At 45.0% G+C, this 15989-nt stretch overlaps 1 protein-coding gene across 1 annotated transcript in view; it reads right to left on the reverse strand.

Annotated features, from left to right (window-relative positions):
• IL17RD (interleukin 17 receptor D) overlaps positions 1–15989 on the reverse strand; it is an 83746-nt gene that overhangs the window by 12573 nt on the left and 55184 nt on the right. Inside the window, 8 exon segments of the mRNA XM_031952296.1 lie at positions 216–270; positions 2018–2083; positions 3149–3300; positions 3412–3456; positions 5315–5435; positions 6266–6384; positions 10680–10805; positions 14111–14168. Of these exon segments, the coding sequence (XP_031808156.1) occupies positions 216–270; positions 2018–2083; positions 3149–3300; positions 3412–3456; positions 5315–5435; positions 6266–6384; positions 10680–10805; positions 14111–14168 (742 nt within the window).

Here is a 15989-nt window from a genome sequence, read left to right on the forward strand (position 1 = left end):
AAATCAGACACGGCAACCACCACCCAGTCCTGTGTTTACAGGGGAGATGTGTTTTCTCCAATGACAGGCATATAGGAAGCATTTTAAAAAATCAATTGGAGTTGGTGGGGGCTTCTCAAGGATGATCCAAGGGGTGGGGGTGGAGGGCTTTAAAAACCTTAGATGCTTTTCCAGGGCCCTCAAACATGATTCCTCCCCGAGAAGAGGCTGCTCACCTGGCTTTAAGGCATAATGCATCATTTTTCTGGTTGTATTCGTGTCATCCACAAGCTAGAAAGGAGATAAGACTCATCTTAATAAACTCCAAATCTTCAATTCTGAAAACCATCATTTCTCCCTCTCAACTTGAGCCTGTGTGAATTGATAACCTTAAAATAAATATTCTACATAGGAAGAAAATGTCCATCTCCTCTCCTTTACCTGCTATTGAGGGCAGGTAAAGGAAGGAGAAGATTGTGGGCTTTTGAGATAGGAAAACACTAGGACTGATGGTTGATAAGTGTTTAGAAGTCATTCAGGGATTGAGTTGAAGTCTTTTAAAAAAAAATTTTCAATGTTATTTATTTTCAACATTCATTTTAAAAAACTGACTTCCAAATTCTCTCCCTCCTTAGAGTCCCTTCCTCACCCACTAAGAAAAGCAACATGCTATCAATTATACATGCAAAGTTGTATAAAATATTTTTCTTTTTAAAAATTGTATTCTTTTAACATTCATTTTTAAGACTTTAAGTAACTGCCATCTAGGGGAGGATGTGGGGGGAAGGGAGAGGGAAATTGGAACACAAGGTTCTTCAAGGGTCATTGGTAGAAAATCTTCCTTGTACATGATTTGAAAATAAAAAGCTTCAATAAAAAAAATTCCTTTAACATAAAAAAAGACTAAGTATTTTTCTTTCTTTTAACAATGAGTTGAAGTCTTGGATAGATTTATAGAGACCAGTGGAGAGAAGAGGGAGAAAAGAGCCCCGCTTTACAAATGATATCCTTGCTGCTGACTTAGAAAATCACAAATTAATGTTACCTATCCTCTAGTGCATTTCTACTTATTTTGTTTAACATTTCCCATTCTATTTTCATCCAGTTAAGGCCGCATTCTGTGAGTTTTGCTGAGTGCAGGACACCTGATTAACCCAAACTGCATCATGAGAAAGATGGGGAAGGTGGAACAGCCCAAGCAGGTCTAGCTTTGGCGTATTAAATCAGAATGCGGTTGCAAGCCTCCAAGAACATGATTCTCATCCATGTGAGACCTTCCTTCTTTCTCCATGATCCATGACCCTTCTCTAAATTAAGTAGTAGATGCTTTTCAGTTTTCTCTGGCTGGAAACATACATCACTTGGGGTCCAATATTGTGTGGAGGAGAAAGTCCAAATCAAAAAACCACACTGACTTCACCAAGTCGAGAAATCCCTGATCCACGGAACAGTTCGTAATAGCGTCCCAAATCTCACATTTTTAAGGCTCATTGAGGTCACACCCCTCTTATTTAAGACCCAGAGTAATAGACAGTAAAGAGCAAAGCCAGAAAGGGAACGGAGGTTTTTGGCCAATCTGACTCTTACACTCTGCTCCAACGCCCCCTTGCAAAACTGTTGTGGCTATTCAGTTATTTTCAATTGAGTCACACATTGTGACCCCTCCTGGGGTTTTCTCTGGAAAGAGAATGGAGCAGCTTGCCATTTCTTTTTCCAGCTCATTTTATTCACTTAGAATTGCAAAATTAAAGGATCAGATTTTACCCCAAAGAGATCTGAGAAAACCCCTTGTAATTGTTCTAGGTAGAAGTGGGAGTGGATGGCTGAGAAAAATGGCTTCCATCAACTTTTTAGAAAACTTCAATTTTTTCATCTTCATTTACAAAAAAAATTCTTTTTATAAGGGATGGCTCTCTGGGAGGTAATATGGGAAGGGACAAGAGTACAGTGGGAAAGGGAAAGAGCAATGAAGATTTCTTTTAAAAGATTAAACCCATTAGTCTTCCTGGACTCCAACTAACAGTTTCAGCAATTGTACCTCAATTATATAATCCCCTGGAGAGACATTCTGAAGAGTGCAGCTGGTTATCTCCGTATTTTGTTCCTGAAATATAATAAAAATAAGTACTTTTAAAGTTCACCTTCTTGAAAAGAGTATTTAAGACGCCTCCAGCCCCATAACACCCATCCCACAGCAAACACTATTGGCGGGGCCTCCAGATCTCTCTTTGGGAAAGGTTGATTTGGTCAGGACCCAAACGAGTCTGTTCGCTTTGGCTCAGTTGCCACACCTGGCCACCTCTGGGTCCGATGTCTGGAAACAGTCAGCTTTAAGGAATGTTCTTATTTGAAGCCAAGGGAAGACCACTGAGCAATAAGTAGGCCTTGGGGGGCCCTTTGGGTGCCATATTGGAGTTTTATCACTTAATGAGGCTTTCCTTCAGGCCCATCTGCTTGGAAGATGAAAACCAGGCAGGAGACACAGCCTCTCGGAGTTCCTCCAGAGCTGCCTCTGGGAGGCCTCCCCTAGTTAGTGCTATGTGCATCCTGAAGTTCTTCCGTGTAGTTTTATAGATGTCCGAGAACATAGCCAGCTGTATACGTGACACGGCTTTGTCCCCTTCCCCAGAATGTAAGCTTCTGGGACTGTTTAATTCTTGTATCCTCAAAGCACATAGTAGATGCTCAATAAAAGCTTTTGCTGTTATTCAGTCATATTTAACTCCTTTATTTTATTTTTTACTGAGGCACTTGGGGTTAACTGACTTGCCCAGGGTCACACAGTTAGGAAGTGTTAAGTGTCTGAGATCAGATTTGAACTCAAGTCCTCCTGACTTCAGGGCTGGGCTCTATCCACTGAGCCACTTAGCTGCCCCCCCCCCATTTAACTATTTATGACCCCTTGTATGTATGTGTGTGGGGGAACAGATATTGGAGTGATTTGTTATTTTTTTCCAGTCAATTTACAGAAATTGAGGAATTCCTCAGAATTTGAAACTAAAATTCAGAAATTGAGACATAGCAGGAAGAATGACTCGTCCAGAGCCATACGGCTGGGAATGTTTGAGGCTGGCTGTGTCTCGGGCTCTCTCCATCACGGCACCCCGTAGCAGCCCTAATAAATGCCCAGTCAACAACTGGATGGCTGTCTGTCCCTCCCTTGGCTTACCTGCCTGCACGTCTTGCGCTTGAAGGGCCCTTGGTGCTTGAGCTTGTAGTGGAGGTAGTAGAAGCGGAACCCAAAATTGTGGGGGGCGTGGTCGAAGGACACCTGCATATTGAGCCCCTGCTGGGTGATGTTGAGGTTCCGGGGCTTCCAAACTGCAAAGGGGGAGGAGGGAGAATGAGCCATCGGGCCACCGGGCCACCAGGCCTTAGGGAGCGGGGAGTTTGTGCGCGTGGTCAGCCCCCGGCGGGCAGCCTTTTACTTACAGGGTTTGCAGGCCAGGTTGTCCGGCTGGAGCAACAGTTCACACGCTGGCAAGTGAAAAAAAAGTCCAATCAATCAATCAGTCACCCGCTCCCCCATGGAGCAAACCAAGTCAAGTCCCATTTATTCATTCAACAAACATTTGAGCACTGGGGCTTTGTGGAAGACGCATTAGGGATATTTCTCCACGGAAAGATCTGATCACCTTTAGGGGAAGGCTCATGGAATAATTAGCCTGGTAAGAGTAAAAGATACAGGGAGGAAGCATGGAGGAGCACATGGTAAAAATGTCAATAAGCCCGCCTGGGCTCTGGGAGCTTCTGCATATCCTTAGGAGCGTAACCTGAGCTGCAATCTGTGTTGGAAGAGGGACTTCTCCATCGGGAGTTCCTCACAACGACAAAAGTCGCAATTCTGCTGTGTATTCGTACAATAGAATTAGGGCCTGGAACTGTGATTTCACTTGCTCCTTGTAGCTTATAATAATAAATAATAATAATTACATGGCCTCAGGAGGTAGCACCATGGCTCAGGGAGTACCGGGTACTTACTCGTTGTGTGGGGCAAGTCACTTATTAACTGGGCAAGTCATTACACCCTGTTGTGCCTCAGTTTCCTCATCTGTAAAATGAACTGGAGAAGGAAATGGCAGACTACTCCAGTATTTGCCAAGAAAACCCGAAACAGGATAATGAAAAGTCAGATATGACTCAAAAATGACTGACTGACAACAACAAAATTATTATGCTGGGCTCCGAGGTTGCTAATGGCTCTACAGGCATTTTCTCTCTTGGTTTTCACAGCACTTTCGTGGCGTATTATTCTTCCCATTTTTCAGATCAGAAAACTGAGGCTCAGAGGTTAAGTACCTGACCCAGGATCACCATGCCAGCAAGGTAGAATTTAAAGTCAGATTTTCCTGACCCCAAACCTAGTATCCTCCCTTCTTTTTTGTTTGTTTAATTGGAGCAATATTTATTTACCCCTCATAATAATGTGAATATTAGGTATCAATGACAGACATTTTACAATTCCACAGGACTGAACACAGTACCAGGGGTTTATTATGTCTTAGAAGAGCAACAATCTCAACACGATTATGTAGCAGAAGATGATAATATGTATCTCTACCAAATATTCCTTCATACGGTCAAGGTAGGTGCCCATCCAAGCCTTAGAACTGCTTTCTGCACTGGGAGGGGAAGTTTTCCCTGAGGTCTGAATTTGAACTCGGGTCTTTGTGACTCCAGGATCAGAGCTCTATCTGCTGTCCCACCCAGCTGCGCCAGGGGCCAGACTTCTGGGGCCCAAGGCTTTCCGAACCCCGCTTTCTCTCTGTCCTCCCTCAGATGCCTCCAATTCATCCATTCATTCATTTAGGTGGAGGGCAGGGCGTGATTTGGATGGGACATTTAAATGGTGTCAAGAGATCCCATGAGGAAACTCACCCTAAGAATCGATAAAACTATAATACCCCAAAATCTACAAATTAGAGCCTGAAAGCTACCTTGGATGCCCCCCAACCTGTCCTTGTTCACACTGTTAGGAGGAAGCAATATCCCAGTAACAACAGCCCAGTTGACCACCCAGGATTGAATGGTGGGGAGTTCCTTCATTAGCTCGCTGGCTCCTGCCCTTTGCCTTGGCATGGAGACCCCCATCTCCATCCTCCCCCTTGGGGATCAGCCCCAGATATAAGCTTGCTCCCAGAGTCCTTCACAGGAGCGGGGGGACACTAGCTGCCACCCCAGAAAGGACCCTCTGTGGACACCCCCTCTCCATCCTTCCCTTGGGGATCAGTCCCAGATATAAGCTTGCTCCCAGAGTCCTTCACAGGAGCAGGGGGACACCAGCCGCCACCCCAGAAAGGACCCTCTGTGGACGGCGGATCCGAGTGGTACTTACGTCGCGTCCGGAAGAAGAAGGGATGGTAATTACTTTCATTTTTAATGGAAGGAAAGGGGACGATCTTGACAAAGTAATCGGTTTCAAACTTCATATTCAGAAAAGGCTGCGATTCCATGCTCTGGAAGAAGGCAGAGGTTGCAGTGAGGGCCTTGGACCCATCACAGGGACCACCAGCAGATGCTGGAGATCTGTCCCCCAGTCTCATCCTTCCAGCCCATTCCAAGCGCTCAGTGAGAGGAGGAAGACTCCTTCTCCATCCTAAACATCTCTTAACTAATCAAGGCAGACGCCAATTAATTTGAGGGCAATAAGATGCACCACTGACTAACTGTAGTTCAAATGATCACAAACAGGCCCACCACTCCCCCCCCCCCCCCCCCCCCCCCCGCCTTCTGGAAAGACCCTTTGGGATAAGAACAATAAGCATTTCTGCACCTGGGACAGATACAAATTACTTGGGGGGGGGGAGGGGGAGAAGTGGCCACAGGACATCAGACCAAGCTCACTTCTTGGGCAGTGGGGAGGACCTTACCCTTGCCCAGCATCAGGTAGTTTCTCCTTTAACTTATTATTCTTTTTTTAAATAGCTTTTTGTTTACAAGACATATGCATGGGTAATTTTTCAGCACTGACCCTTGTAAAACCTTCTGTTCCAACTTTCCCCCTCCTCCCCCCCCACTCCCTCCCCCACTTAACTTATTATTCTTGCTATCTAGGGATTAATCTCAAATTTTTCTGCTCATTCCAAGACTCCTCCAAAATCAGCACTTGGGTGCAAAGCCTCAGTTGCCCCAGGCTCGTTCCACCTTTGCGGTCACCGTCACAGGAGAACAGGTGTGGAGGAGTGTGCCCAGGAGTACAGAGACAGCTTGCTGGGCCCTCTTAATCCCTTCCTCCTGGACAGGACCCTCCTTCCTAAGGCCATGCTGTCTCTCACACGTGACTTACGGTTCTTTTGAAACTACTGTTGAGCTGCTTGGGGTCCTTCAGGAGCATCTGCTGGCACTGGCGACCCTCGGATTTCAGCTCCTCCAGGATCACCCGAAATCCTTTTAGGAATTCGATGCCTGGGGGAAAAGCAAAGGCTCCCGTTAAAAGCAAAACTGACTACAAAGCATTTGCGTAGATCACCTCCTTTGACCCTCACAACAACCAGGAGATAGGTGATAATATTGCCACTTTATAGATGAGGAAACTGAGGCACAAGGAGGTTAAGTGCCTTGCTCAAGGTCACACAGTCAGTAAATGACTGAGGGTAGACTTAAATCCAGATCTCCCTGACTCTAGATCTCTCCAGCTCTATCTGGCTGCCTATGGGATTTTTACAAGATGATTTTTCCCCCCTAAAATTCTTCATGACATGGTACGCAGCAGCAACAAGATGATGTGATGATCCATTCTGACGGAAGTGGCTCTTTTCAACGATAAGGTGATCCAAGACAATTCCAACAGACTTGGGATGGAGAGAGCCATCTGCCCCCCGAGAAGGATTGTGGGAACTGAGTGGGGATCAAAACATAGTGTTTTCACCTTTGTTTGTTGGTTTGTTTGCTTTTTTTCCTTTTCTCATATTTTCCCTTTTGATCTGACTTTTCTTGTGCAACATGACAAATGTGGAAATATATTTAGAAGAATTGCACATGTTTAACCTATATCAGATTGCTTGCTGTCTAGGGGAGGAGGAGGAAGAGAAGAAGAAAAATATGGAGCATAAGGTTTTGCAGGAGTGATGTTGAAAATTATCTTTGAAAAAAAATTTTAATACATTTTTTAAATAAAAGAAATAAGAGAAATGAAAAGAAAAAGAAAAGAAAGAAAAGAAAAAAGTAAAATTCTATATGAAAAAGACATTCAGAAGTCAACAGATAGATACCCATTTTTACCAGCCCACTCAGAGGAACCCAAGGGTGGGATGTGAGTGTCCGCCTCCTCGTCATCCCCCAAGTTTTTGTGGAGTACTTCATTACCTGCTTCCCCAAGGATTAAACTGAGGTCCCCACCAGGTGAAAAGACACACCAGGCTTTGTGTTCCGGCCAAACAAGCTCTGCCGCCTGATCTTGGAGCAATAGTCCCATGTCTTTTCACTCTGCTCCTCAGGCTCTGGAGGGACAGGAGATCCTGAGCCCTCCAGGACTAAGGCATCAGAGTGTTAATGGCAGGTCCGCCCATCCATTCATTTCACTGATACTGTTCCCAGGGGATCATCGTGTGGGCTTGGTGTTCAATTGGCTCAAAGACACGGGTGATCCCGGAGCTCGAGGATCGTCCTGGCCCCGCTCAGGGAGCCCCAGCCCCAGAAAGGGGGTCACTGGGGCATCTTCTTGGAGAAGGGGAACACAGTAAGTCAAGAAGCCCCTCGGGATTTCCACTGGGGGGAAGGAAGCCTATGTGGCTGAAATCATGGCTCCTCCATCCATAAGAAGGGAAGCAAGGGGCTCACATCGTCCCCGCCCCCAGGAAACAAACCAGCTGAGCCTGTGTGTGTGCCTCTTGGGGCTGCACAAGTACCGCACAACATATAATTAACTGAGGTGGGAATGTGGAAGGAAGGCCCCTTCCTTCCCCTCCTCATGTCCCATCAAGTTCTCCCAGCCGGTGATGACCGACATGAAGGGGCTCAGACACGGCTCCCTTGGAGTTCTTTAACTGCAGGGGCTCATTTTACACATGAGGAAACTGAGACCTGGAGAAAGAAAGTAGCTTGGCCAGGACCATGCAGGGAGGAACATACAGAGGGGGATTTCAAGCCAGATCCTCTAACTCCAGCTCCCACTCTTATTTCCCATTGGGCCACAACACACAGTTCCTAGGTCAAGGAGGGGAAGGCGCCATATTTAAAGCTTTTGTGGTGGTTAGTCATGGGGTCACAGATCTGGAGAGGGAAGCGACCTCAGAAGGGAGGGTCCAGCAAGGAACCTGAGGCTGAGACAACGAATAACTCACCCCAGACTCACAAAGCTACAGAGGGTCTGAGGGGGATCTGAATTCAGGTCTTCCCAATTCCAGACCTTATCTATGGAGCCTCCTAGTAGCCATTTTAATATATTCTGAGGAGGCTTCACCAGCCAAAGAGCTCTATGCCATCAAAAACAGATCCCCTGTTCTACAACTCTTTCTATTTATATGTACACGTATCTTGAATTTATATGGGTCAGAAAAAATATCAGTGAGTGACATAAATGGCTCCTTGTCTGGCAACACCACTGGTGGGAGAGCTCTGGCTATATCCCCCTGCAGAATGGACAAAGCGCTGGGCTTGGAGTCAGGAGATCCCACTGTGTACCCCAAGTTCGATGGCCACAGTCATTCTAGCCCTTGCAGCCTCAGTTTTCTCATCCGTAAAATGGGAATAACATCATGAGTACCAGCAACCTCACAGAGGTGGTGGATAGAAAACAATCCGCAAACCTCTGAGTGCTGGAAAAACTTAAGCTCTTATTATTTAGAACAAAACTATATTTTCAACTATATCTAAAGAAAGAGACTCAAAAACCTTTTGTAATTAGCTTTCCCAGAGTAGAATGAGATTCCCACTCAGTGGTTTTCAATAAAGCCGGATGAGCACTTGTTGGGAATTCTAGAGAGATTTTCCCTCTGGTGAGTTGGATTCAAGGACCCCAAAGGTCTGGTGCAGCTCTGAGATTCTGTGCTAATTAAACAATAGCCTGGGAATTACATAGATAACAATTTCATACACACTCGAGCTCAACTCCATAGTCAAGAGGCTAATGGTGAGCCAAGCTGCCGCCAGAGCATCCTCTGCTCGTGCCCTGTAAATATCCCTAAAAGTTCCATGTCATTTTCTTGTGTTGCTCTTAAGAGACCATCTGGTCTGTGCACGGATCCATCACCCGCCAGAGGCCTTTCTGAGCAATGTCGGTCAAATCGATGGCCGACATTTCAAAATAACGTGTGGCCTTTGCTCCCCAGCATTTACTCGACAAAATTCACCAGGTCTTGTGCTATTCCCCACAAGTGCAATGAGCCAACTCGCAAGGAAATGCACCATAGGAACCATTTAGGAACCTGGACCGATACCAATAAGTCACTTCCTTTTGCTTTGGGTTTTAGTACCAAACTAATGTCTAACACTTGGGCAACTGGGCTGGGAGACAGTCAGCACTGTGATGTGGGAGCCCAGAGTCAAGGCCCAGCTTCCAGGATCAAGGGGGCCGGCAGCCCGTTCCCTGGACAGATCTCACCTCAGTCCTGGGTGCCGAGCTGGGGGAGGGACACTAATAAACCGGGAAATGTTTAAAATGAGAGCGACGGGAGGGTGGTGGATCTTGAGTGCAAGCCAATCAGTCGCTTAATTAAACTTGTTGACTGTGTTGGGAAGAGAAATGACAGTCCCAGTTTGTTGGAAGAGGTAATGTGTACTCACAGAAGTAAATTTAGAATAAAATAAAAAACTAACAATATTACAGTTTAAAAACTCAGGGCAAAGCACTGGCCCTGAAGTCAGGAGGACCTGAGTTCAAATCTGATCACTTAACACTTCCTAGTTGTATGATCCTGGGCAAGTCACTTAACCACAATTGCCTCAGCAAACAAAAAAATAAAGAAATAAAAAAATAAAATAAAAAGACAGGGCATTATACTTTAGACTTTGTTAAGTTCTACTGAGCAAAGAAGAAGACCTGGAACAGATAACTGTCTTTGGGCATGTGAAGGGCAGGAAAAGGAGTTAATAAAACTAAAAGCTGTGGGGAGAAGTGGCAAAAAAACAAATTCGGCCTTAATGCTTAGCACATAGTAGGTACTTCATAAATGCCTACTGGTTGACTTGATAAAAGAAATCATCTTAATAACTAGAACTCTTCAGAAGGGGAAGGGGCGGGTGGTCTTGAAAGATGATTGGGGGGCTTCTACTTTTTTTATTAAAGCTTTTTATTTTTCAGAGCATATGCATGGATAATTCTTCGACATTAACCCTTGCAAAACCTTGGGTTCCAATCTTTCCCTCCCCTCCCACTTCTTCTGCTTCCAACGGGCATCTAAGTCAAGGCTGGATCACCACTTGGATCTAGTGTATTATGAGATTCCTCTCTAAGGTTCCGGTGGATAAGTCAACAGCTGAGGTTCTATGATTCCTTTCAGGGAAACAATGGGGACAACAGCCCCAAGCAGAGAGCCCCATCACTCTTCTTCCTAATAAGACTCAAGACGTCCCCTAATTGGCCTTAACTGCCAGAGAAAGACTTCCTTCTACGAATCTCCCCAAATGGCCAAGAAACTGGATACTAATACCAGGGGACGATAGACTCATGGACACGTTTCTGCTCCTGACCTCCCCATCTCTTGGGCTCACCAGCTGGATGTCCCCCACCGAAGTCCCCGATGACTTCTTCCTCCGCTTACCCAGCGCGCCCGCGGTCCAAAGCACTGTGACAGCCACCTGGTCGTAGCAGGCGTACTGGCTGATGGTGATGTTCTGCACGTCGGCAATCACGTGTTTCCCCACTGGATTCAAGTAAGTTGTACAGTCTAAAAAAAAGTGAAGAATGAGAATAATGAATTTTTTTCCACAGCATTTTGTGGACACCATTTGCTTTTATTAATGTAATTTGGACTGATCACCACCTACATGTGGACGTGGAAAAATCACAATCAAAATTAAGCGGAAGCAAAGGACGTAATAATGGCTGCCTGGAAAAGTGTATTCAGCACCCTGTACCTGCGGACCCCTCCTCTTTACAGAGAGGAAGGGGCAGTGTTTTATGATCATTTTTCCAGTACCGAGACCGGTCGTTAGAGTTATTCTGGGTTCCATTTCCTCTTGCTGCTGTTTTCATTTACATTATTGTGGTCCTCATCTATACTAGGGAGAACAATTAAAATTTTAAAAAATCCCCGGATTCATTTTACTCCAACCTTACAAAACCACAGCCAGGGAAGGGCATCTCTGAGGTGGGCAACTCTGCCAGACTGAAAAACATGTGTTTCCAATGCCCAGCTATGACATCATGGGGATAACACGGAGGGAAACCGTATACGGGGGCTTTACTGTTACTGCCTCGGTAGGGTTTACATTACCACCCCTGAGGATGGGGGGTGGGGAGGACCAGGCGGGGCAGCTGGTAAGAGCGCCAGGGCCGACCGGCTCTCACGTGCTCAGTCTGGGATCTTGGGGTAGAGTATTAAGTTTTTATGACTAATGCTTTACTCGAGTAGTAATTATTCACACCGATTCCCCCTAGTTTTCTATATCACAGAGTGGACAAAACCAGCTGCCGTTCATGGGCTTTATTTCGGGGAAGAAATTTGGGGACTGAGCCAAGTAAGTGAGCATGGGAAGCCAGGGGCTAAAGCTACCAAGTCTTAAGAAGATATGACTCCATGAGCTGTTTGCAAAAGGGGAATATTCTGGGAAACTGTTAACTAGTAACAATAATAGCTAACATTTAATTATCCCTTTGGGAATTGCAAAATACTTCACATTTATTAACTCAATGAACTCACAATAATTCTATAAAGTGGGTGATATCCCCTTTTGACAGATGGAGAAACGGAGGCAGAGAGCAGTTAAGTGGCTTGTCTGGGATCACGGAGCTAATGAAACCCTCACCTACGTGGCTAAAACCTGGATCACATACTGAGAGCAGCTGCTGGTACAGAACTAGGGAAACTAGAGAAAGCTTCCAGTCCAAGTTAGCTTTGCTCTGCTGGAGAGCTTCATGACTGGAAACCATGACAAGGAAACTGAGGCAAGAACATGTAGGCAGAAAATGGCAAATTTAACTAATTAAATCAATAAACAAATATTATATTAATTAATAAAATTAATTAAATCTGATTTAAACTCAGATTCTTCCCTTCAAGACTCAGTCTTTTCACTACACCCTGAAAGCAACATTTTTGGCTCCTGTGGCCTGATGGGGTTATTATTAACCCACTGTCTATTCTATATATACACAATCAAGCTCTTTAGACTCTCATTGACGTCATATTTTAAAAAACCATCTATAAGGAGAAACTGAGGCACAGGGATTCAGCTAAGCTTCCTACTCTAGTTGAGTATTTGGAATCCTGGAGCTCAGATGTGTTCTCCTGAGACTCTAGCGATCTTTTATACTTTACTTTTGTTATATTTCCATGGACTCTTCAAAGCATCTGACAGAACCACTGTTAATTAATGTCTATGGCCAGAAAATATTCTGGGCACAGAAGTTATTAGGACAATAAATTCAAGTCAAGCCTCAAACATTTGCTAGCTCCATGTCTTGGCAAAGCAGTTTACCTTGTTCGCCTCAGTTTCCTCATCTGTTAAATGAGCCAGAGAAGGAAATGGCAGACCACTCCGGTATCTTTGCCAAGAAAATTCCAGAATGGGTCACAAAGAATCAGACATGACTGAAAAGTGACTCAACAACAAGATTTTTGGAATTCACGGCACTTCATGTTTTAGAAGTCAAAGTTGGATTGAATACCCTATACCAAGATAAGGTCAAAATGGGCTCAGGATTTAGACATAAAGGGTGATATTATAAGCAAATTAGGAGAATAAGGGATTTTACCTCTCAGATCTGTGAAGAAGGGAGGGATTTATGGCCAAAAAAGAACTAGAGAACATTATGAAATGCAAAGTGGATAATTTTGATTATATTAAATTAAAAGTTTTTGTACAAACAAAACCAATGCAGCAAAGATTAGAAGGGAAGCAGAAAGCTGGGGGGAAATGTTTACATCCAATGATTCTGATAAAGGCCTCATTTCTAAAATATATAGAGAATTGGCTCAAATTTATAAGAATACAAGCCATTTCCCAATTAATAAGTGGTCAAATATGAACAATTTTCAGATGATGAAATTAAAACCATTTCTAGACACATGAAAAGGTGATCTAAATCCCTATTTATTAGAGAAATGCAAATTAAGACAACTCTGAGGTACAACTTCATATCTCTCAGATTGGCTAAGATGACAGGAAAAGATGACAAATATTGGAAGGGATGTGAGAAAACTGGGACACTGATGCATTGTTGATGGAGTTGCGAATTAATCCGACCATTCTGGAGAACAATTTGGAATTATGCCCAAAGGACTAGCAAACTGTGCATACTCTGATCCAGCAGTGTCTCTAGTGGGTTTATACCCCAAATAGATCTTTAAAAAAAGGGAAAAGGACCCACCTACAAAAATTATTTGTAGCAGCCCTTTTTGCAGTGGCAAGGAATTGGAAACTGAGTGGATGCCCTTCAGTTGGAGAATGGCTGAATAAGTTATGGTAGATGAATGTAATGGAATATTATTATTCCCTAAGAAATGAGGAGCAGGCTGATTTCTGAAAAGCCTGGAAAGACCTATATGAACTGATGCTAAGTGAAGTGAGCAGAACCAAAAGAACATTGTAGACAATATAGTAAGATTATATGATGATCAACAATGATGAACGTGGCTCTTTTCAACAATGGGGTGATCCAAGACAATTCCAATAGACTTAGGATGGAGAGAGCTATCAGCATCCAGAAAGAGGACTGTGGGGACTAAATGTGGATCACAACATAGTTTTTTCATCTTTTTTTTTTTTTGTTGTTGTTTGCTTGATTTTTTTTCTTTCTTGTGTTTTTGATCTGATTTTTCTTGCACAGTCTGACTAATGTGGAAATATGTTTAGAGGAATTTCATGTGTTTAACCTACATAGGATTGTTTGCTGTCTTGGGGAAGGAAGAGAAGGAGGAAAATTTGGAACACAGGTTTTGCAAAGGTGAATGTTGAAAACTATCTTTGCATGTATTGGGATAAATAAAAAGCTATTATTATTTTTTTAAAGTCAAAGTTGGTTACTTACTGTCATATTTAAAGGTGACATTAGGCAGTCCGCTGTTCCTGCTGACAGGTACCACTCCCTATGGAAGGAAAAAAGGAAAAAGAATATGACACTGGGTAGAAATAAGGAGCTTCTGAGATGCAGTTTCTCCCTTAGACCTGGGGGGGCTAGAAAGGGCTTCTGAGCCATCATCTCATATCCCACCCAGAACGTCCTCCCACACCACACCCAGAGGGGGGCAAGCAGCCTTGGCTGGAAGATCTTACAGAGGCCCCTCCTCATCAGCCCCCTCACAGACAGATACCTCAGCACTCAGAAGCAGTCCCCTGACATCTAGCCTAAATACGCCACTTTGAAGCTTCCCCTAATGCTCCCTGTTCTGTCCCATGGGACCAAGGGAGCAAGTCTCATCATTTTCTTTTTCTTCTTTTTTTTTGGCAACGTAATTGGAGTTAAGTGACCTACCTAGGGCCACACAGCTAGAAAGTGCAGAATCTGAACTCTGGCCCACCTGACTCCAGGGCCAAATCTCATCCCAAATAGCCCAAAATCTCATCATTTTCAACTCAAGACAGTCTCTCTAATCACTACTTGAAGACAACTTGCATATTTTTCCTTCTCTAATTCCCTCCACTTCCAGGCTAAACATCTCCATTTTTTTCCGGCCTTTGCCCAAACGATTATCTCCCGTGTGCCGGACACCGTGTGTGTCTCCCACGGGCAGCAAAGCCGGAAAGTGAACCATCCCTGCCATCACAAACCTCAGAGTCTGTCAAGGAGACTGTATATACATACATGAAGCATATACACACAAATGAATACAAAGGGATTTGGGGACCAGCAAAAGCTTGATGTAGCCCCCAGCGCTCAGCCTTCTGTGGGACTCCTGGAGTCCTTTCCAGAAGGTTTGCAGACACTCGAAGGAGATGCTACATATCTGTCAGCGGTCAGGTAAGATGAAGGTACCATTCTCGGCCGCCCTCCCAAGCTCCTGAGCAGCCAGAGATCCCTTGGGAGTCCTTCTGGGGGGGATCCCGGGCCATCCAGGGCACAGAAGGCCACTCTTCTTGGAGCTGTCCCAGAAAGGAGCTAGGGAGCCTGGCCCCCGGCCCTCCCAAACTTCACGGACGCCCCGGGGAAGGAGCCGTCTTTCGGCCAGGTTACAGAACCTGGCTGGCTCTCCAGCGGTCTGGGAGCGGCCCCTCCTTCTGGGTCTGCCAGTTAAAACAACAATCTATCCCAGACACTTGGGGAATAGCGGCGGGGAGCGGTTCCAGCTGGAACAAACTTCACATCCTGCTCTGCTAGGAAATTTTTTCCCCAGACAACCTGGTTCATAAAGAAGCCATCAAAGCCCTAACTGAGAGGAGGTTCCCCAAAGCCAAAAATACAGGTTTCTCATTCCAAAGGATAACGACGGAGAGGAGGTTTAATGAGAAAAGGTTTCATTGCTTCCCCAGCCTCCCCTTGCTTAGGCTACACGCAATGAGTCCTAAAATAAAGGCTTTCCAGGCCGCGCTCGGGCCTCCGGGCAACGCACCCGTTCCGTACTTCTGTTTTAATAGGGACAACAACTCCAGCAGATTTCCCTTTTAATTATACAGTCTGCCCCACAATGGAGGGGCCTTAAGCCTCCTGTGGAATAGCCTTTTCCCCAATATACTTGAGCCATATTCCCGGTAATCCCCCTGCAAGGGATGGCATCTAGAAATTCTCACTTCCCCTAAGGATTATAAATGCTTCGGAGGGTATTTATCTGCCGGCCCCCTCCCTGGGGTGGGGCCCTCAGGAAAGGGAGGAAGAGGCAGGGCCCATTTCTACCCCACTGGGAAGGGCTGGAAGAAGCCTCCAGGCTGGCAAGAGCTGGACGTTTAATGTGCGACTGGCCAGGGGAGGGAAC

This window comes from Sarcophilus harrisii, chromosome 1, assembly GCF_902635505.1.
Source record: "Sarcophilus harrisii chromosome 1, mSarHar1.11, whole genome shotgun sequence".
Classification (NCBI taxonomy): domain Eukaryota; kingdom Metazoa; phylum Chordata; class Mammalia; order Dasyuromorphia; family Dasyuridae; genus Sarcophilus; species Sarcophilus harrisii.